We start from the raw sequence: 21692 nt of genomic DNA, 5'->3' as shown, positions 1-21692 counted from the left end.
CTTCTTCTAGCCAAGTGCTGGCAACCAGCAGGAGACTTGGTGGAGGCATGTAAATTGCTGTCACTTTGAGGTTGTGGTGTTGGAGCATGACAATTTCCCCAGCATTTTTCCTACCACTGCCCTACCGAGAAGCAACGGAGGTCGGAGGTTGCTAGGCAGGAGGTCCTGGCAGCCCTGCTAGAGCAAGCTGAGCTATGTGGCTACTGTTGTGCTGGTAGTACTGTAGGATCCTTTTGGCTCTTACATGGCTCACCCGTTGTGCAAATCTACACCCTTTGCCATGTCATTAAGGCCTTTAGGTCCAAGCAGAGCAGATGTTGGACACATGAAGCTGCCTTATACTGAATCAGACCACTGGTCTATCACAGTCAGTATTGTCTACTCAGATTGGCAGCAGCTCTCCAGGGTCTCAGGCAGAGGTCTTTCACATTATCTCCTACCTAGTCTTTTCAACTGGAGATGCCAGGGATTGAACCTGGGACCTTCTGCATTCCAAGCAGATGCTCTACCTCACTACCACTGAGCTACAGCACTGCTGGTATCTCATGGACCACTGGGCTTAGCTTGCTCCTGGCCACCACTGGCCCTCTTGCGCAGTGGCCCATGAGATATTTTCCCAGGAAGTTAGAGGGCCAGTCTGCCTCTGCGTTTTTGTAGGAGACTGAGAATATTTGTTTTTATAGTCCACCTTTCACACTGATACTCAAGGCAGAGTGTAAGTCAATACAATCAATAGGATGGGATATCCACTAAACAATGCAATAGGATTTGGGTTGCAGAAATCTGAAAACAATCAGAAAGTGCTGAAACAATGCATAAGGATTAATATGCCATGTTAAATGATGCAAACATAATATTGTAAGAGCACAACCCAGCAACAGATAATATGTACTATGCCCAGTAGTAGAGTTCACAGTCTCTAACTCTTTACCAAACCCTCTTTCTGAAACCATTTCATTTCAGTATAGCCCTCCTGAATAATCCAATTTTGCATAGTTTGTGGAATGCCAGGAGTGTGGGAGAATTCCTGACTTCATCAGGCAGGCCATGTTTTAATTGCTTCAAATGTTTTAATTGTTGTTATTATGCCGTTGTATATTTTTTTGTCAATGTTTTAATGATATGTTGCGGTTGTTTGGCTAATTTTAAAATGTGATTTGGCAGGTTTTAAAATGTGATTTTACTGTGTACATTTTAATTTGTTAGCTGGTGGCCCATGTGAGGGCAGAAAGGTGAAATATAAATACTGTAAAATGATTAAATTCTGTGAGGTGGGGGCCACAACAAAGTGGGGGCCACAACAAAGAATGCACATGTAGGAGCATTTGTGGATTTTCCCCATTTGCTGCGTGTCACCTGCGGAAGGCCCTGCCCAAATGAGCGAAGAGGTTATGGTGGAGCGTAGGGGGAGAGGCGGTTCCACATCTGTGAAAGACCAAGGCCGTGAATGGCTTCATGCCCTACATGTTTTGCACAAGCTTCTTCAGAGGGATCTTTCTCCAAAGATCCCCCTGAAGAAGCTTGCACAAAATGCACAGGGGTTACAGAATTTATTAAAATGTAATTCCCTTGCACCAATTATTAGTGTTTTTTTTTTTTTACCTTTGTTTTGTTTTGGTGCATCCTCCTCTTTTTCTTGCCCATCTTCTGATGTAAAAAGACTTCAGTTGTCAGCAATCATTCTAGAAGTCTGAGAGGGAGAATGAATATATTTCCTTGACAATTGCATCCTTGCTTTCTAACATTTGATAGATTAAAGGGATGCTGGGCTAGGCAGCCTCTTGATCTCCAGGCGTCTACAACAGGGGAAATTGTGTCCCTCCCCAAAGGTGATCGTTCTGTCTTCTAAGATCTGACAGCTGCCCTGCAGCACCTTTTTGAAAAAAACGTTCATGAGGTTCTGTTTGCAAAGAACTCTTTTATCAGCTCGTGTTTTCTGCCTGGAGGTTGATCCGCTAAAGTTAAGGGGTGGGGGGGATGAAATATTTTCAATTTAAGGCAGACAAAACGGCAGCTTAGGGGATAATCGCAGCAAGAAGAAAAGTTGGGTGATTTAACTGTGTTTGGAAGCTGTAGCTTTGCTTCCAATAAAAGCATCGTAAACAGCCACAGAAGAAACACATGAGGCACTGGCCAGGGCGCCGGGCAGCATCAGAGATAGCTGTTGGGTAGAAGAATGACTCTGTTATTAACTCTCAGGAATGGGAACTTGGAATTAATATGCTTGTGAATCCGTATAGATTCCGTTTGTTTCCTCTGAATGTTTCTTGCCTTGAAAACCCCACCAGGGGTAAGCCATAAGTCAGATGTGACGTGATGACAAGAAAATAAAAGAAAAAAGAATACTGGGTCGCATTGGGTCTGTCACTCTCTCAAGCTAAACTACTTCATAGCATTGATGTGAAGATAAATGCAGGAGGGAAGAGCCACATGTGCCACCCTGAGCACGTTTGAGGAAGTGCAGAATAAAAATGCCCAAAAATAAATAAATAGCATATTTATAGAAGGACCAGCTAAATAGCACAAAGTAGTGTGCTATCTTTTTGAGAATGCCTTTTTTTTTTTTTTTGCTGTTTTGTTATAGTATATCTGGGCACAATAAAGGCATTATGGGTATAATCCTAACAACACTTTCCTGAGATTAACCCCCATGTTACCATTTATATTTGGATTCATCAGGGATGTTTCTCCACATGGTATTACAAACCAGGTTCTCTGCAGTCCAGTTTTTGTTCATTGGTTGTGTTTTATGTCCCCATAGAGTGCCATTTCAGTAGGAGAGGGGCAAAAATATTTTAATAATGTGGGATGTTCCGCAAGATCCAAATCATTGTTGATACATTTAAGGGGGAAATAGCACCCCCTAAACAAAAGTGTATATCTGAAGGGCATCTGTTGAGAGTAATGTCTGCATGCGTCACACTAACAGTTGCTATTATTATCTATGCAGAATAATCTTTTTCTTTCGAAACAAAGGACCTTTTGGCACGCATGGCTAAGAAAATCAAAGAGCTGGAAGGGGCTATATAGGTTCAGGGTAGAAAATCTGAAACTAGACCATCCTGGTCAGATAGCTGTCCAGCCCTGCATTATGTCTTGTGGGAAATTAATTCTGTTGTCGAACTGCTCTCACCATTAGGAAGTGTCTCCTAATGTTCAATACCAATTTAACCCTCCTGTAACCTGAATGGCGTTCCCATGGCTCCTCCCCATCTTCCTCCTTGGGAAACATACATTTTTTTTTTGTTTTCTATACCCAGTATACACTTAATTTTGCTTTGGTACATTTGTTTGTATTAGTCATTCAGAAAATTAATTCCTGTATGCTACATGCAGAATCTAGGAGAAGAAAGGAGATCATTATGCAGCAACAATAAAAAACAAAAACAAAACCTGTACCACTAATGTATGTATGCTGGAGGTAGGGCTGAGGTTACATTAAAGCAATTGGCACCGGGTTCTGTGCGAGGATCTAGTAATAGATCTTGCAGATTCACAGGTATTTGGATGTTCCAGAGGAGTGTAGTAGTTCGAGCCCCTCCAAGTTGTAATATGATACTCTTAACAGCAGTAGAGCCCGCATGGTGTAGTGATTAAAGTGTCGGATTGGGATCTGCGAAACCCAGGTTTGAATCTCCACTCTGCCATGGAAACTTGCTGGGTGACCTTAAGCTTTTTAAAAATAATTGTCGCTTTCATATTTTTATATCAATATACTGTTATAACTAAGTATAACAAGTTTTAAGAATGTCCAGTTTTAATTTTTGTTTAAATTTAAGTCTCTAGTCTTTTCCGTTGCGGAGATATATGGGGAAAAGGCATATCTCTATAACAGAAGGAGCTGAAGATTTACTTCTTTAATAATGAAATCTAGGAATTCACAGAACCTGTTACACTTATCGTTAGAAACAGCATATTGGGGGAAATGGTACAAAATTGACAATTTTAAGAGAAAATAGAAAAAGCCCTAGTAACCCAGAGGAGGAGGAGAGTTGTTTTTTATATGCTGACTTTCTCTACCACTTAAGGAAAAATCAAACCGGCTTACAATCACCTTCCCCTTCCCACAACAGACACCCTGTGAGGTAGGTAGGGCTGAGAGAGCTGTGATTAGCCCAAGATCACCCAGCTGGCTTCATACACAGGAGTGGGGAAACAAATCCAGTTCACCAGATTACCTCCACTGCTCATGTGGAGGAGTGGGGAATCAAACCCGGTTCTCCAGATCAGAGTCCACTACTCCAAACCACCTCTCTCAACCACTACACCACGCAGAACAATCTAAAAAAGAGGGATGACTGCTGCTGGGGGACTGGGGTACAGGAACTGTTGGGAAACCTGCCATGTGCAAATCCTGTTGCCACTTCATTGTATCAGCCGCCACACTGGCAACAGGGAAATTGCACCAGTCTGTCCCCATGGGGAAACCGCCAGCATCTGCTGGTTTCAGTAGCAGGTCTTTGTCCTCTAGAGGGCACACAATACATTAAACATCTTACATGGTTGGAGGTGTGCGCAGATAAAGAAAGCTTGGTTGAAAATATTGTCGGTAGTTAATGAAGAAAGTTGATTCTTTTGAAATGTGGTGTTGCAGGAGAGTGTTACGGATACCGTGGATGTCAAAAAAAACAAATCAGTGGGTTATAGATCAAATCAAGCCTGAACTGACCCTAGAAGCTAAAATGACTAAACTGAGGCTATCGTATTTTGGGCACGTTATGAGAAGACAAGAGTCACTAGAAAAGACAGTCATGCTAGCAAAAGCTGAGGGCAGCAGGAAAAGAGGAAGACCCAACAAGAGATGGATTGACACGATAAAGGAAGCCACGGCCCTCAATTTGTAAGATCTGAGCAAAGCTGTCAAAGATAGGACATTTTGGAGGACTTTCATTCATAGGGTTATCTGCTTCCTTGCTTCGCTTGGGAGGCAGGCTGACCCACCTACCGGCAAGAAAATCTAATTAGTGATATTACTCAGCCTTTCTTTCAGCGAATTTGCAGAGGACCGTGTGAACGGAATGCAGCAGCTTATAGGATCATAGGGTTGCCAGGTCCCCTCTGGCCACCAGCAGGGGAGAGAATTGCCAGATTCAGGTTGGGAAACTCCTGGAGATTTGGGGGTGGAGCCTGGGGAGGACAGGGTCCTCAGCAGGGTACAATGCTGTAGAGTCCATCATCCAAAGCACCCATTTTCTCAACAGGAACTGATCTCTGTAGTCTGGAGATGAGCTGTAATTCCAGGGGATCCCTAGGTCCAACCTGGTAGCTGGCATCTCTATAGGATCTGGACATTAATCACACTAGTGGTGGTGGTACTTTTTACATTCCCATGAGGGATATTGGGCCAGGACCCCACCTATTGACCAGCAAGCCCATTCAAAGCTGACTACCAGAAAGTGCCTCTGTCACAGATACCTCTGCCAGGTTGGCAACTGGAGGGCCAATCCACAATTTTCAGGGGGGGGGCAGATTTGTCCCTGGGGATTCTAGTTGCTGATCCCTTGCTAGAGATGCTCACCACATCAATATAAAGAGTTTGTGCTGCAATGTTTGACTGATTTAAAGTAATTTGTACCAACTCTAAAGGTGCCCCTGATTAGTTTGGCAGTAGATGTTTAAGGGTTAGATCCAACCCCTCTGAAAAGGGGAGGAGGAGGTCCTCCTTGACCACCCAAATTATGTTGGGATCATGGGACCTGTGTAGTCAAAAGCCATGGGAAACAGCAGCTGTAACGAGGAAGAGAATTGACTAAAGAGCAAAAAAAGCTGGCTGGATCCAACCCCAAATATTCCAATCATCTTAATCGAAATTAAATTATTAATTTTATTATTCATTATTGATTTAATTGTTTTAATTATTTGTAATTACTACTTATAAGTAATGCAGCTGACAAGCATCATCTTAGATTTCCCTTGGCAAATCTCAATCAATAAAAATAGACTTTCTCCTGTATAGCTATTTTTGTCATATGGAAATGTATGCAGATATAATTGATTAATTGACTAGAACTCATATGATTAACCAACTATGATATCTTTAACAGAGCAACAGCACCGATTTTTTATTATACTTGTTTGGACTGAAGAAATTGAGAAGTATTATTTTTTATGAGGGGGAACCACTCTTCCAGGAATGCTAGTGAGCATAATTTTTGAAAGAAAAAAACCCCATTTTGAATCACTACGTTTGTTTGTTTTAGCAAACTTCACAAGAAAAAGGAAGATACAACAGAACTTCCCGGAGTGACTGGAGAATGGTTTGAAGAAATACAGAGGAGAAAATTTCAGAGTGAAACTGACGTGAGCAAAATGCTTAAACAACCGCTAGCGCATCGGCTGAGAAAGGCCATGAAAACAGGTAAGTCACAGTTATTTATTTGGAAGAGTTATACGCTTGAGGCAGCTCACAAAGGAAAAACCAAAACATCAATAAAATCGTAAAAACAAATCCCATAAAAATGATCAACATTAAAATCAGGTTAAAAAAACCAGGCAGGAGCCCCCTAGGAGCAGATATAAAACAACCCCTCAGGATAGAATAAGACCATAAAATGGAACTAAACCGAAAGATCCCTTTCTTAATAAGTCTGTGAAAAGAGACCTATTCTGGCCTGTTGCCTAAAAGGCAGTAATGTAGATGCCAGGCAAGCCTCAAGGGGGAGAGTGCAAGGCACCAGCACTGAAAAGTCCCTGTCTGTGGTTACCCATGGCCTCTCCTTTGCAGGAGAGGAGCGAGCAGGGCTGGGGGAATGCAATCTAGCTTTTCACAGTTGCCAGAATAAGTACTGTTTCTGAACACAAAAGAAGAGCACAAAAATATTTGCTTCCTTTTTGTCCTCATTAAAAGAGAGAAAGGGGTATCGCTACATATCCATTTCTGCCCAAAGGCCTTCAGTTTCTCAGGTGGAATTGATGCCCCTGAAAATAAAAGTACATTTAAAAAGAGCTTTCCTACATCCAGCCAGCGTGGTGTAGTGGTTAGGAGTGGTGGACTCATCTGGAGAACCGGGTTTGATTCCCCATTCCTCCACATGAGCGGCGGAGGCTAATCTGGTGAACTGGATTTGTTTCCCCACTCCTATGTATGAAGCCCGCTGGTTGACCTTGGGCAAGTTACAGTTCTGTTAGAGCTCTCTCAGCCCCACCTACCTCACAGGGTGTCTGTTGTGGGGAGGGGAAGGAAAGATGATTGTAAGCCGGTTTGAGTCTCCCTTAAGTGGTAGAAAAAGTCGGCATATAAAAAACAACTGTTCTTCTTTGGAATTAGGCCTGTTGCAGACACTAATAGAGTTGCTACAGTGATGTGATGAAATTGCAGCAGCGTTAGCTTTATTATATGATGACTATTTAGGAGTTCCGTAGCACGGGGTGGGTGGGGGTGGGGAGAATATATCACAGGGGAAACCGTAATGCAATGATTGACTTATCACACTCAAGTTCCTCAGTCTTTCTCGGGGAGATGATCACATAAATCAAATTGCAGATTACAAACAGGCCGCTTCTCAGCCCACTTGCCAGAGGACAGGAACTCAATTTAGATAAATGAAATGGATGAGTGGAACCTTGACAGATTAGATGGGGCTCAGAAAGTGAACAAGCGATGATGTAATTGGGACAGGAAGATGGAGCTCATCGGCTGCCATGCTTGATACTGATACGGGAGGAGTTTGTCTCAAGGTACTGTTGCTTCAATCGGTTTCTTACCTTGCTGTCCTAGCGCAGACGTGAGGTTCTTGGGAGGGACTGGATGGGAAATTATTTGAAGGATCACCCTCCAAATCTGCCCCTCTGCAACTCAATAAGCCACCTTGGAACTATATGAAGAAAACCAGGATGTTAGTATTTTGTTTTTAATCTCTCGGGGAGGTTGAGCAGGGCAGTTTCACCCTCTCCCTCCAGTGTTTCTTTCCTTTGACTCTCAACTGCTTTCAACAGTCAGATTATTCAGATTATTTATTAATACAGCAAAGCCATTAAGATATTCATATTGATTACAAGATAGAATTAAGATGCAGTATCTAAAACTATGAGATAGCTAATTTATTTATCTATTTAAGAATTATATAAAACCTCAGATTAAAATAACATTCTCCATTTTAGGTTGGATTGCCAAGCCCCCGCTTTATCTGATGAATCTTGTATATAGTAGCGGAGAATTTAGCTACTTTTTTCATTGTCTGGGCTGACCCCTTTCAGCAGTCCATGCCTTTTGAAGCATGCTCAGTCCTTATCAGGACCAGAGTTTGGAGGAGTGGAAGGGGCAATTTATTTTGGTTAGCTTACACGGTCATGTTTTTATGCACTGGCTAGGTGTCCCCTAAAAGAGTCCCCTAAAAGAGTCCCGTGGCTCAGAGTGGTAAGCTGCAGTACTGCAGTCAAAAGCTCTGCTCACGACCTGTGTTCGATCCCGACGGAAGACGGTTTCAGGCAGCCGGCTCAAGGTTGACTCAGCCTTCCAGCCTTCTGAGGTCGGTAAAATGAGTACCCAGCTTGCTGGGAGTAAAGGGAAGATGACTGGGGAAGGCACTGGCAAACCACCCCATAAAAACAAAGTCTGCCTAGGGAATGTTGGGATGTGACGTCACCCATGGGTCAGGAATGGCCCGGTGATTGCACAGAGGACCGTTACCTTTACCTAGGTGTCCCCTGAGTGTATAGAAGCCTCTGCCTTGTCTGTGGGTGGCCTGGTTTTGTTGTTTTTGTGATTGGCACAGACCGTCCACTTTAGTTATGAGACTCTGTGATTTCCATGTTCTGCAGACGTGGTTGGTGGATCATAGCCATGTAACTGCATGCAGTTGACATCTGTGACAAACTCCCACTGGATTGAATGGACTTAAGACTCCACCCTGTTATCCTTGTTCATCCAGAAAATACTAAATTGCAACGATCATCTTGATCCTACTAAAGATAATTATGATTGAATCAATTAGAACCAATTAGTTATGACTGACTGAAGAGAGCCAGTGTGGTGTAGTGGTTAAGAGCGATGGGCTCTAATCTGGAGAATCGGGTTGGTTTCCCTACACCTACACATGAAGCCTGCTGGATGTCCTTGGGCTAGTCACAGTTCTCTCAGAACTCTCTCAGCCTCACCTACCTCACAAGGCGTCTTTCGTGGGGAAGGGAAGGAGATTATAAGCCAGTTTGAGACTTCTTAAAGGTAGAGAAAATTGGGGTATAAAAACCAACTCCTCTTTTTCTTTTTAAGTCCCGTTGCTTTTGGTGGATCTTGGTCGTGTCCAATTTTAACAGGATTGGGGCCCAGTGTCTCGACACAGACCTAGAGATTATGAGAAACTTCGGCCTTTTCCTGTTCTATCTATTGCAGGATTTGGGGACCCAGCTGAATTCTGAAATTGCAGCCCCCTCTTTAGCAAAAAAAAATTTCTGATCCTCGTGATTATAAATAGGAGATAAGAGAGATCCCCAAGGCAAGGTTTTGTGTGTACTCCAATGTGTGCACAACATTTCTGAGATGTTTGACGAGGTTCAAACAATGCACCAAATGCAGATGCGAATTTCTTCCCCCCCTTCTCGATTTGACCAAAGAAACCATTGTGGTAAGGAGGCTTATGTGTGTCGCAGCGGAACACTGGGTTGATAAAACGACCCAGGAACAAGGCAAGCGGAATAGCCTCGGCAGGCACTGCGATGACAGTGGTAATTGGCATCAATATTTTGATTGGCTTGATTAGTAGAATGCCTCCTCCTGCTCTGTTGTTGGCTGTATCCCTGTGTCGTGATCCCCCAGCGCGCATACACCAAACAGTTTCAAACCTCACAAGCGCAAGTCCAAAGGTAATCCAAAAGCCAAGTCCAAGGGTTCAAGTCCAGTCAGAGCAAACAGGTCACTGCAAGGTCAGGAGTAGAAAGACGTGTTGCTTCCACACAGCTATGCTCTTCTCAGCTGCTTAGCAGCAGCACGCCACACAGGCAGCCTGTAATGCCATGCATCTGCCAGCCACCTCAGACCTGCTCCTGTGAACACTCATCCTCACTGTCCGTGGGGGTGCATATCTAGCTGCCAGCAGAGCACTTCGTCTCCGATCCTGTACAATCCTACTTGTCCACCTCTTGCACCGTTCCTGAGGCTCTGATGACGAGGGGAGTGAGCAGACAGGCAACTGGCTTTCTGCAGCTGACTCAGAGCTGGAGGGCTGAGGAGTTGCTGCGCTGGTCCCTGGTTTGGGTCTGACCCTGCAGGAGCTGCTTCTCCTTGTGCCACCTCCGGCTGTGTATAGAAGCCAGGCCTGCTGGCTGACTCTTCATCAGAGAAGTCATCGGTGTCCCCTGGACCTGGCTGGGCCATGACATTCAGCCAAGTGCATTCTTTGGGGCTGCAACTGGACCACTGGAACTTTGCATCGCTTTCTCCTGACCACCTGTGGCTTTGCTGGGCAGTAGTCCGGCAGCCTTTCCCCAGTAAAGGGCCAGCCCTCCCCTGATAGTTTGATGGATCAGGAAAAAGGAGATCTGGATTCAGTCCCTTGACCTGCCCCCAAATATGTGATTGTTGTGGTGAAAATGGATTTTACACACCAGCTGTCTGCTAGGCTCAAATCCAGCACACTCAGTCCCAGGAGTTAAAGACAATTTTTTTTCACCCACAGACCCATGCACGCTTTGGAAGACATGGAGCCTGACCCAGACAGTAATATCTGTGCAGAAGCATTTATATTAAAGACGTTTGCATTTCAGAGGAGCCACAGATGAGTCTTTCAGCCTCTTCCTTTTTTTCTTTTCAGATTCTACAACTGTGAAGCCCTCTGCCCCACAAAGCCCCCAAGCCCAGAAAAACGGATCACCTTCCATCCTGGGAGGACTGCGGACGCCTTTTGCTTCTCTATTCTCCTCCTTCAGAAAACCCAAAAGGCAGCCACTGAAGCCTCCGACATCACCGCCTCCGCAGCACCTTCACCCTCCACGGTGAGCTAGAAACACCCTGTCTCTGTCCATTCAATTGCTCTGGCCTCTCTCTCAAGAAATTCTGAAGATCCAGGACAGGTTCATTCCAGTGTTGTTTTTAAAAAGCTGATTGCATCCGTATGCAGTCCAGATTTGGATCAGGGCCACCTGGGAAGGGGAGAGCACTGTTTAACCTACCAAAGCTTGAAATTAAATCAAAAGAGTTTCCATCTAGACATTAGGAAGAATTTTCTAACAGTTAAAGCGGTTCCTCAGTTGGAACAGGCTTCCTCGGGAGATGGTGAGCTCTCTTTCCCTGGAGGTTTTTAAGCAGAGGTTAGATGGCCCTGGTGGTCCCTTCCATCTCTATGATTCTATCTTTCATTGCTCTGTTTCCTACATCTTTGCTGGATGGCTTTGCGCAGTCGCATTATTCACGTAAGAATTGTTTCTTCTGCACATCAACTGCATCGTCTTGTGTGACCTTTGAAGGGCGCTTGTGTTCCTGGGAACATGCCAAAGACACATGCCCAGCAGCAGCAGCTGGATGAAGATTTTGGGTGGTCGCAGAATGTGTGGTTTTTGTTTCTCAGTTGAGTTATTCCAGTAGAAGAGGCCTAAATATGCACGTAGATTATTTTTGAACTGTGGCAATACCCCTGACATGGCTATTCTTTGTAGTCAAAAGTGGCTGTTGTGGGGACGTTGTAGATTGAGTCCAAACCATGCAAACGCGCTTGTTGTGGCTTGCTCATGTCAGGGAGTGGGCTAGGCTGGCCTTGGCTATTGTTATTACTAATGGTAATAAATTCAGACAGCATCTGTATGACTCAAAGCCCTAGTTTCATGGGCTTCATGTTCCATTCGCGACATGGTTTTATGCTCATACAGGAATTTCCCACAGGGTGTGCTGAGCATTTCCTTCCTTATACAACAACCTGCAGAAGCATTTTAACGTGCAGAACTCTGCACATGTTCTGGAGAGCTGATGATCATTGTCTCAGTGACAAGCAAAGACTAGATACTTGTATGGTTTGTTTTGTGTTTTTTTTGTTTGTGTTTCATGGCGCGTTTGCCTTGCATCACCTGTGCCTGTATTTCTGTGCCTGAATGCGCACTTTCTCCACCTGTCAAGAAGCTTTGAGTTGTTATGCCAGAGCGCATGGGTTTTCCTCTCAGGCAGGATGGGCTGGGTTGGCTTGCCTGTCACCTTCGGGCCTCATCTGATGCAATGGCTCCCTGCAGAGACATACCAAGAGCCTGTGCGAAATGTAAACAAACAGGGCAATCTCCGAACTGACTTGCTAAACGCTCTGTTTATGCCGCCTCCTTGCAAAAGTCCCCACCTTCCTTAAAAGGCTATTTGAGTCTGTTTTACATGACGACTGAGTGTGACAGATTCTTTGCCACCTACCAGAGGGAAATCGTTGAGGAAGGAGGTGGAGTGCTATAGTTGGCACTGGTACAACCAGGCGTGGGTGGTCGTCTGTCCCCCTGCCCAACAAACTCCCGTGCTTTTAACAGCCGCGCTACAAGCAGATGAAGAAATTCTGCTGGCAAAGTGTTAACCATCAATGCATCTGCATACCTGGAGAAACTTTCTCCTGCTGATTTTTGCTGCTGGTCAGGAAGCGCAGAAGTCTTGCAAAAACCCTATATGTGCGTAAAGTGCCGTCAGGTCGCAGCTAACTCATGGCAACCCCAACAAGCTCAAGGCAAGTGAGAAGCAGAGGTGGTTTGCCAGCGCCTGCTGAGTCTTCCTTGGTGGTCTCCCATGTACTGACCCTGCTTAGTTTCCGAGATCTGACAAGACCAGGCTGTACCATGCCGCCTTCCCTCCCTGCAAGAACCTTAACCAGCTTAAATTCTGTGGGTGGCAGACAGTCTACAAATGGATTTTTTTTTTCATGCAGGAAGACAGTTGCATCAACTAGGTGGTAGCAAGCTGGGAAATGGTGCCTGTTCCTTTAAGAGTCGGAAGAGAGAGAAGGAAGCCACTGGTTGGTTTTGCATGGTCGGTTTAGCCTCCTTCATCCCCTGTTTCAGCCAGGATCAAGTTTTTGAAAATGCACATTACCTCATTCCTTTTTGACTCAACCCCGTTTCAACCTTAAACGAACTCGGCTTTTCCCATTCCTCTTCTTTCCCGAGTCAAACGGTCTTTCCTAGCTGAAACCAGATCCAGAGAACGTGCATATACTTTCCTCTGCGCCCCTTTTCCAAACCCCTCTTCTGTTCTGTTTGCTGATAGCCATACAGGGGAATCAACGAAGACTGGCATCTCTCACAGCCAATCATGAAGAGGCAGGGATTCAATGGCTTCCTGGGAGCTCTTTCTGAGAAAGGCTTTTTTAAAATAAGGCATGGATTTTGCCCCCCCCCCCTTCTTTCAAATGGCTCCATTTTTGTTTTTTGTTCTTAAAATGCTTTTTCATGCGGCGGTTGGGTGAGGGGGGAAGGAAATGTTCTCTCATGAGGTGAGCCAATCACAGACCAGCATTTAAAGGGGGGGGGCTTGATTTGAACTTGGGAGACTGCTTTTCTGTATTCATGCCTCCGATTTGCACACAGTTTATTCCCTGATCATTCAAGCCAATGCATACAGTTTTCCCCAACCCAGGGAGCATGCATAATCGGCCACTGTCTCTCTCTTATCTCGGTACCTCTCTACCTCCTTCTTTGGTCTCCTCAGCTGCTTAGCGTTGCCAGCTTTTCAGCCGGTTGCTGGACCTATGTTTGTAGTCACAGGTACCCTATGGGGGCTTTAAAACTTCTTTAAAAAAATCTTCCTAGGCACCATGGCCCCAATCCCAAAGAGTCCCTCCCGTGGCTGCTTTTTAAGTAGGGTTGCCAGGTCCCTCTTCGCCACCGGCAGGAGTTTTTTGGGGTGGAGCCTGAGGAGGGTGGGGTTTGGGGAAGGGAGGGACTTCAATGCCATAGAGTCCAATTGCCCAAAGCGGCCATTTTCTACTGGTGAACTGATCTCTATTGGCTGGAGATCAGTTGTAATAGCAGGAAATCTTCAGCTAGTACCTGGCGGTTGGCAACCCTGTTTTTAAGGGCCTACTTCAATTCTGGATTTCTATTCGGAGGACTTCAGTTGGAGTTTTGTGTGGTTAGTCCCAAAAGCCCATGATCTGTTTTCAGTGCCAGAACTTAGCCCGAGTGAAAAAAGAAGGATCTTCTTCTGACCATAGGCACAGCGCTTCCCCCTCACTATGAAGTAATTACAGAGGGTAATGGGATTGCTAAATTCCCAGAAAATGTTCAACCTGGCTTTCTGCTGTCCCTTTCAGAGAGGTTTTAAAGGCTAGTTTAATCTCAGAGTCTAAGCAGGGTTGGCTATGGGTAGTATTTGGTAGGGTTGCCTGCTCTGGGTTGGGAAATACCTGGAGATTTTTGGGGTGGAGCCTGAGGAGGGCGGGGTTTGGGTAGGGGAAGGACTTCAACGCCATAGAGTCCAGTGGCCAAAGCAGCCATTTTCTCCAGGTGAACCGATCTCTATCAGCTGGAGATCAGTTGTAACAGCAGGAGATCTCCAGCTACTACCTGGAGGTTAGCAACAGTAGTACTTGGATGGAAGACTACCAAGGAACTCCAGGGTCACTGTGCAGAGGCTGGCAATGGCCCTATGGGGTCACCCCACTGCTTGGCAGCACTTTCTACCACTGTGAAGAAATCAGCAGGTGAAGAAGCTTTTTATGGCATGATCACCTTCTAATTGCTGCTCTTAAAGGGACAACTACAGAAGCAGGTTCAAAAACTAGCAAACCCCTTCACCTATGAGGTGGGAAATCACAGAATAGGAAGGTGGCCACCTATTTTAAATAACCACCCAGTCTTTGATTGCAGGTCCCAGTTTGTTATATTAGAGATGCCCGAGATAATCACTAGGAAGCAATCCTCTGAGCACAACTCTCTGTCTAAGGGTTACCCCCCCCCCATGTGGCTATCAACATGTCCTTATTACATGCAGTGGAATTTACAAATCCTGTGTTCTGTAACCATTCCTCCAGCTACCAGCTAGACAACGTACCTGTAACCCCTGTTGGGGCCCTGAAGTAGAAAGCAGCCAGGGCATTCCTGGAGTTCACAGTAATTAAGTTAAATATTTACTCATGGGTAAACAGAGCTTTAATTTCAAAAGGCTGACAGGTTGGATGGAGTTCAGAGGGGAAGAACATTAGCATAACTGGGGGCAGGAGCAATTGACACCTGTAAGGTTATTTTCTGCCTCTGAGACAGGCAAAGGTGGGTCTGTTTATTGTCTGAAAGGTCCTTAACAACAAAGAGGGAGGAGCGGTTAAAAATAATACTTATGGAAACCAGTTTTAGGTGAGTAGCCATATTGGTGTGCAGTAGAAGAGCAAGATTCAAGTTCAGTGGTACCTTAGAGAGCCACAAGTTTTTCAGGGGATAAGCTTTTGAGAGTCAAAGCTCCCTTTGTCAAACAACAAAGACAGCAATGTGTCTGACAAAGAGAGCTTTTGACTTTTGAAAGCTCATTCCCTGGAAATATTGTTGGTCTTTAAGGTGCTACTGGACTCAAATCATGCTCTTCTTTTGGAAAGAAGTGGGTGATGATTGGAGGGTGGCTTCAGAAAGCATTCTCAACTGACTTAAAGACTTCTCCTGAAAAGTAACTGATGGAAATTCCAGGGCTGAGGTGTCCTAAAATCTGGGAAGAAAAATTGGAAGTAGGTTCAATTATATACATATACACACACACTGTATATGACTTTCAGAGCCTACCTGAAAGCCATACCCCCTAGCCTTTGAAAATCGTTTGGAGGTGGGTTGAGGTTACTTGAGTCTTATAACAGCTCCATGAGACTAATCCAACAAGGAAGGTGTTTCATCTTACTGGGACAAGATATATCTGTTAAACGTCTGTCTCGGTGCAGCCTCATGGTATGCTTTGAAGAAGAGTTGGCTTTTATACCCCGCTTTTCTCTACCTTTAAGGAGTCTTAAAGTGGCTTACAATTGCCTTCCCTCTCCCCCTTGGACATCAGGCGCCTTGTGAGGTAGGTGGGGCTGAGAGAGTTCTGAGAGAACTGTGAATGGCCCAAGGTTACCCAGCAGGTTTCATGTGGAGGAGGAGGGGGGGATCAAACCCGGTTCTCCAGATTAGAGTCCACCACTGTTAATCACTACACCACGCTGGCTCTTACTTCTGTATTCTTTTTCTGGCCCATAGTAATTTGGATGGCGAGAGGTGATTAGCAGAGATAGCTTGAGAGAAAAGTTGAAATCAGTATATGATCTTGTTCAAAAGAAAGTCTCTTATACGTTCCTTAACTTTTTTTAAATTTGTCTTTTTTTGTATGGGTACAGAAGGAAAAAGAGGGATGGGGGAAATAGGGGGGGATCCGTCTGGTGATAGGGAAAAACAATACTATACAGAATAACGCATCATGTTAGAAGATTTGTCAAGCAGAGTATGTTATAGTTATCATTTGCAATTACTATCCATGCAAGAGTATAAGTACATTTCAAAAATAAGCATTATACATATTCTATAACTAGCCAAATGATTTCCTAATTGACTAAGCGGCTATGACTGATTGTATACATTGAATTTTAGACGTCATTCTGGTTTATCTTTCAACTTCAGTATATCTATAAAATAGTTTCCATTTATCGTTGAATTGTTCATGTGTCATATCATCTGTTATTTTCATCATGTGGGTCATTTTGGCCATGATAGCATACTCCATGTTCCTTAACTGTTTATAGCATCTGGGATACGGGTATCAGCATCGTGCACAATAACTAGCTTTAAGAGCCAGTGGAGGAACGTTGCTCCATCGTTATTCTCTGTGGGGCCTCTGCCCATTTTGTGCATTTATTGCAACTGGTTGATATAGTCAGGTAGATTTCTGCACCCTGGTAAGCATCGTACTGGTTCAGAGTTTGCAGGGCCTAGGGTGTCTGCCAAACCAGGTTAACTGGGAGCAGGCATGATAAACCAAGAGTGCTCCAGATGTCTGAAGAATAGCTCCAAGCCCACCTCTTGCAGCTGGCTCTGCCTAAGGAGGTGGGAGCACTAGATCGTTGAGCAGAGTGTGATGGCACAGTATGGTAGTCCACAAGTCACTCGGCTTCCTGGAGTGGCTGAGCTGCCTCTTGGTACAGGCTAGATGGGAGTAAATGAAGCTGCCCTAGTAATGCTGGGAGTTCCTGTTTTCCAGGTTCTGTGATTTGACACCTAGGAGCGTAGCCAGTGTTCTCCAGGAAGGAGGGAAGCCAGGTGCAAATGGTTTCTGTGCCTTTTAAATAGTTGTGTAGAAGAGAGAACATTGGCTGGTTCTCCTGGTCCTTGCAGGAGGACTGAAGAAAGCTTCACCAGCTGAGAAATTCCCCTCCTTAAGAACTACTGAAGATGCAGAAGCCCTGCGTACACCCCCACCCATCAAGGGGGAGGCAAATACCTCCACTACCCATGAGAACATTCTTGCACTAAGTACAGAAAACAAGCTTTCAGCCGGCAGAGGTTGCCAGATTGGTTCCTTTTAGCCACATTTCACATCTGGCCTGTGGAGAGCGCATTGTTGAAACGCTGTGCCAAAGTCAGAGCTAGTAGAGCGATTCACGAGACTGTCATATTTTGCTGTTCCAAGGGCATCTGAGATGATATCCTCATAAAAAAAAATCCACTCAGTAAAAGGGCTTGGATCTGTTGGACTCTGACCCAATTAAAGGCTGGCCCTGTCAAGTGAGGGTGGCCAAATCTGTGCTTTGGCAGGGCTCCATGGCACAGAGTGGTAATCTGCAGTCCTTCAGTCAAAAGCTCTGCTCACGACCTGAGTTCGATCCCAACGGGAGTCAGTTTCAGGTAGCCGGCTCAAGGTTGACTTAGCCTTCCATCCTTCCAAGGTCAGTAAAATGAGTACCCAGCTTGCTGGGGGTAAAGTATAGACGACTGGGGAAGGCTCTGGCAAACCACCCCGTAAACATAGTCTGCCTAGTAAACGTCGGGATGTGACGTCACCCCATGGGTCAGGAATGACCCGGTGCTTGCACAGGGGACTACTACCTTTACCCTGTGCTTTTAACTGCTATGTGCTGGGCAGAAAGTCAACAGGTGCATCATTTCTGAGCATGGGGAGACGACAGCAGAGACAGTAATGAGAAAAGTTTTACTTCTTGACTTTATGCCCGTCACAGCCTTTAAAAGGTGCACACATAACACACACACACATGTGTGTTTGTGTGTGTATGTATATATACACACACACATACACACACACACACAACCTCCTACTGGGAATAATAGGCATTTTCTGGCAGAAGTTGCATTGCAGGAGAAAGATTCTACTCTGGTCTCTCAAGCCAGAGCAAGAAGAAGAAAAAAGCCCTTGTTCCTTTCAGCTTGTTCTTCCACGCCTGCAAGCTCATTACAAATAAATGACAAAGCATTTTGGGAGGGAAGTCTCCTATGCGCACACCCGAAGCATGCCAGCCAGCCAGTTTATACTTGCTGCCGAAACACAATAAAGCGAGCTTGCTTGAATACACAAGCCAGTTCGGAGGACCAAAGTGCAGGAAAGGGGGCAGAGAACATTCTGAAATGAATGTTGTGAAGTGAGTCGAACCCCAAGGCTGAGGACGATAAATCGAAAGGAGAGCAACCCCTCGTCGTGGCAGGTAAAACTACTTGCAGCGAGGAGTGACACTGGGGTAAGCAGCTTTCCTTTTAACTGGGGGTGGGGGGTTCCTTTGGAAGGCAGCGCTGAAGACTGGATTGAGTCATGTTTGTGTGGGCTCTTAAGTAGAATGCAGGCATCTTTTTCTCTCCCGTTGACCTAGAACTACAGCTTAGCTTTTCTGTCTCGCTTGCCTTCAGCAACAGTTTTCATTTTACTTTGTTATTAGATTGGAATAATCATTACATCATGTCTTTAAAGGGAGAACATCTACCCTTTGTTCCGGAGTGCTTAGACAGGTTGTTCCACTCCCCTGTACCTTTTAAAAGCTAAGTGACAGGTAGGAATTGTAGGGGAGACGCCGCACTGATCTCAACTCTATGCTAGGAAAGCCCTGTGCTTGTTTGTTTTTTCCTGTTGTGAAAAGTCTTAAAGAAGCCCTGCCAGAAAACAAATCACAGCAGTGATATCAGTTTGGGTAGATGATTGATGTGCATCGGTACCTGGGCAGGAAAACGCCAACCAAAGATTTCAGAACAGAAAGACTCATGCCAGAGTTTGTCCGTTGCAACTCAGGCAAATGTCAGGTTGTTCCTCTTGGGGGGTGGGGGGAGGTCCATGAAATAAAAACTCTTAGGGATTGTAAAAATAGGAGACTGGAAGATAAGGATCACATATTGCCCCCCCCCCCACCTAAATAACGCAATAACTCCAAAGCAACATTTAAGTTAAATACATGCCAAGCAATAATATTCTTTTATCAGATTGATTCTCAAACCAGTTGAATTGGTAGTCCTTGCATTTAAATTGATCTTATCTCATTTAGGATGAAAGCATCGTAAACCTTCTGTCTCTTTCGCTAGGTTAGCCAGGCTTGGGCGACCCAGGGCAAGAATTCAATTAAGCCTATACTTAATAAATAGTTTGTGCGTTTATTTATTTGCTCTGTAATAAATTCTAGTAGGGTTGCCGGCTGCGTTTATGCCTGGGCTCCTGTACCAGAGACATGGTGTTTAGCAATTCAGTAGGCGAAGTTTTCTCTACTGGAGAGAAGCTGCACGTCATGAATTTCTATCATGCAGTTTTTTGCATACTCAGGAGAGCCCACGGATGCCCCCTAAATTGCTTCCATTTTTGAGTTCACTGATGTTTCTCATAATAAGTAAGGCGACTGCCAGATGTTATGGCAATCCCTGAGTTCTACTAGCTTCAATCAGTTATCCATCTGTGCTCTTTCCCTGAGAGGAATGACCAAGTCATAATCATTCAATTCTTAAATTATATCCAGGCTTGACTCCTGGCAAAATGCTGCAAATTCAAGGCTACAGAAGCCAGTTCAAAAGCTGGCCAACCTTGCAAATGGTTCCCTAACCCTGGTTAGGGAAAACTGTAACAACCAGGCAAACCTTTAGATGACACACTGGGTATTTTACAAAGTAGAAAATGTTTGATGGCCCTGATTGGGGAGAAAGGCAGGTTATGAATTTTGTAAATAAGTAAAATGTTTCACCACTTGTTACAAACAATAAAAGCACAATTATCTCTGATTAAGAAGAAGAAGAGTTGGGTTTTATATGCCAACTTTCTCCACCACTTAAGGCAGAATCAAACAGGCTTACAATCACCTTCCCTTCCCCTCCCCACAACAGACACCCTGTGAGGTAGGTGGGGCTGAGAGAATGTGACTAGGCCAAGGTCACCCAGCTGGCTTCATGTGGAGGAGGGGGGAAACAAATCCAGTTCACTAGATTAGCCCACACCGCTCATGTGGAGAATCAAACCCGTTTCTCCAGATCAGAGTCCACCGCTCCAAGCCACCACTCTTAACCACTACATCACGCTGGCTCTTAGTGAGTTTTACAATATTTTTAAAAATGTATTTAGAAAATGTGTATGCTGCCTCTTCAGAGACCTCCTCACGTGGACTCAACATAAAACAAGAACAAAAATAATAAAAAACATAAAATCATTAAAATCAACAAACCAATAAAAACCCAGAGCATGACACAGCATTTTAAAAACCAATTTCTATAAAATAACAAACACTACTAAGCTAGTGTGGTGTAGTGATTAAGAGCGGCGGACTCTAACCTGAGGAACTGGGTTTGATTCCCCACACCTCCACACGAAGCCTGCTGGGTGACCTTGGGCCAGTCACAGTTCTCTCAGAACTCTCTCAGCCCACGTGGAGGCAGGCAATGGCAAGCCACCTCTGAAACTCTCTTGACTTGAAAACCCTACGGGACTGACATAAGTCAGCTGTGACTTGACAACACACACAAAAGAAGCAATACTGGATCTACTTATTCCATTCTGGAAAAAAATCATAACTCTCTTGACACTATGAGTATTTCTTAATTATAAGAAATTATAATTATAATTCCCCTTCTTAAGAGAAAAAAAAATTACAGTAGCAAAGACAGGAGTGGTCCAATCTAAAATGTCTCAGTGTTTGTATATTTTAAAAGTTTGTCCATCAAGTGTTTCTGTATGCAGTCTCTTAATAAAGAATGTTCTTTTTCCCCTCTCAAGGTCTGTTAGACTTAGGGTTGCTAAGCCCCTCTTTGCTACCGGCAGGAGGTTTTTGGGGCAGAGCCTGAGGAGGGTGGGGTTTGGGGAGGGGAGGGACTTCAGTCCAATTGCCCAAGCAGCCATTTTCCCCAGGGGAACTGATCGCTGTTGGCTGGAGATCAGTTGTAATAGCAGGAGATCTCCAGCTACTGCCTGGAGGTTGTAGAAAAAACAGACACCACTGTACTGATACTGCGAAGTTAGGAAATTAGTACAGGAGCAAAACTACATGTAACCAAAGTGCAAAAATATCTATTTGTGAGCTACCAACATAATATCATCCATCACAACAATCTGTGGTCAATGCATCAATATCCATAGTTTACATATTCATAGCATGTCCTTGCATATTTTTTCCAAAAATCACGCACAAGGCAATGTCAGGCTGGTATCGTCAAGAAGTAAAGTCAGAGTAGAAATGGGATTCAGCCGTTGCAATATTCTTCTGTCAAGTTCTTCCTCAGTCCCCTAAATTGTCAATCTTATATTATTCCAGCTTCAGTAATTCATGACTGCATTCAGAAATTCAGGATAGTCACCAAGTTCCACGCAGGGATACATAAAA

General features: G+C 44.6%; 1 protein-coding gene across 1 annotated transcript in view; it reads left to right on the top strand.

The window, feature by feature from the left end:
* The window catches only part of EXPH5 (exophilin 5), a 47219-nt gene that overhangs the window by 11002 nt on the left and 14525 nt on the right, over positions 1–21692 (top strand). The window contains exons 2-3 of the mRNA XM_056858881.1: positions 6201–6358; positions 10749–10929. Of these exons, the coding sequence (XP_056714859.1) occupies positions 6201–6358; positions 10749–10929 (339 nt within the window). The remainder of the gene's footprint in view (positions 1–6200; positions 6359–10748; positions 10930–21692) is intronic.

The sequence above is a fragment of the Euleptes europaea genome, chromosome 12, assembly GCF_029931775.1.
Source record: "Euleptes europaea isolate rEulEur1 chromosome 12, rEulEur1.hap1, whole genome shotgun sequence".
In the NCBI taxonomy this organism is placed as follows: Eukaryota; Metazoa; Chordata; class Lepidosauria; order Squamata; family Sphaerodactylidae; genus Euleptes; species Euleptes europaea.
The sequence above is the reverse complement of the archived record's forward strand: the minus strand, read 5'-3'. Positions and strand labels throughout refer to the sequence as shown.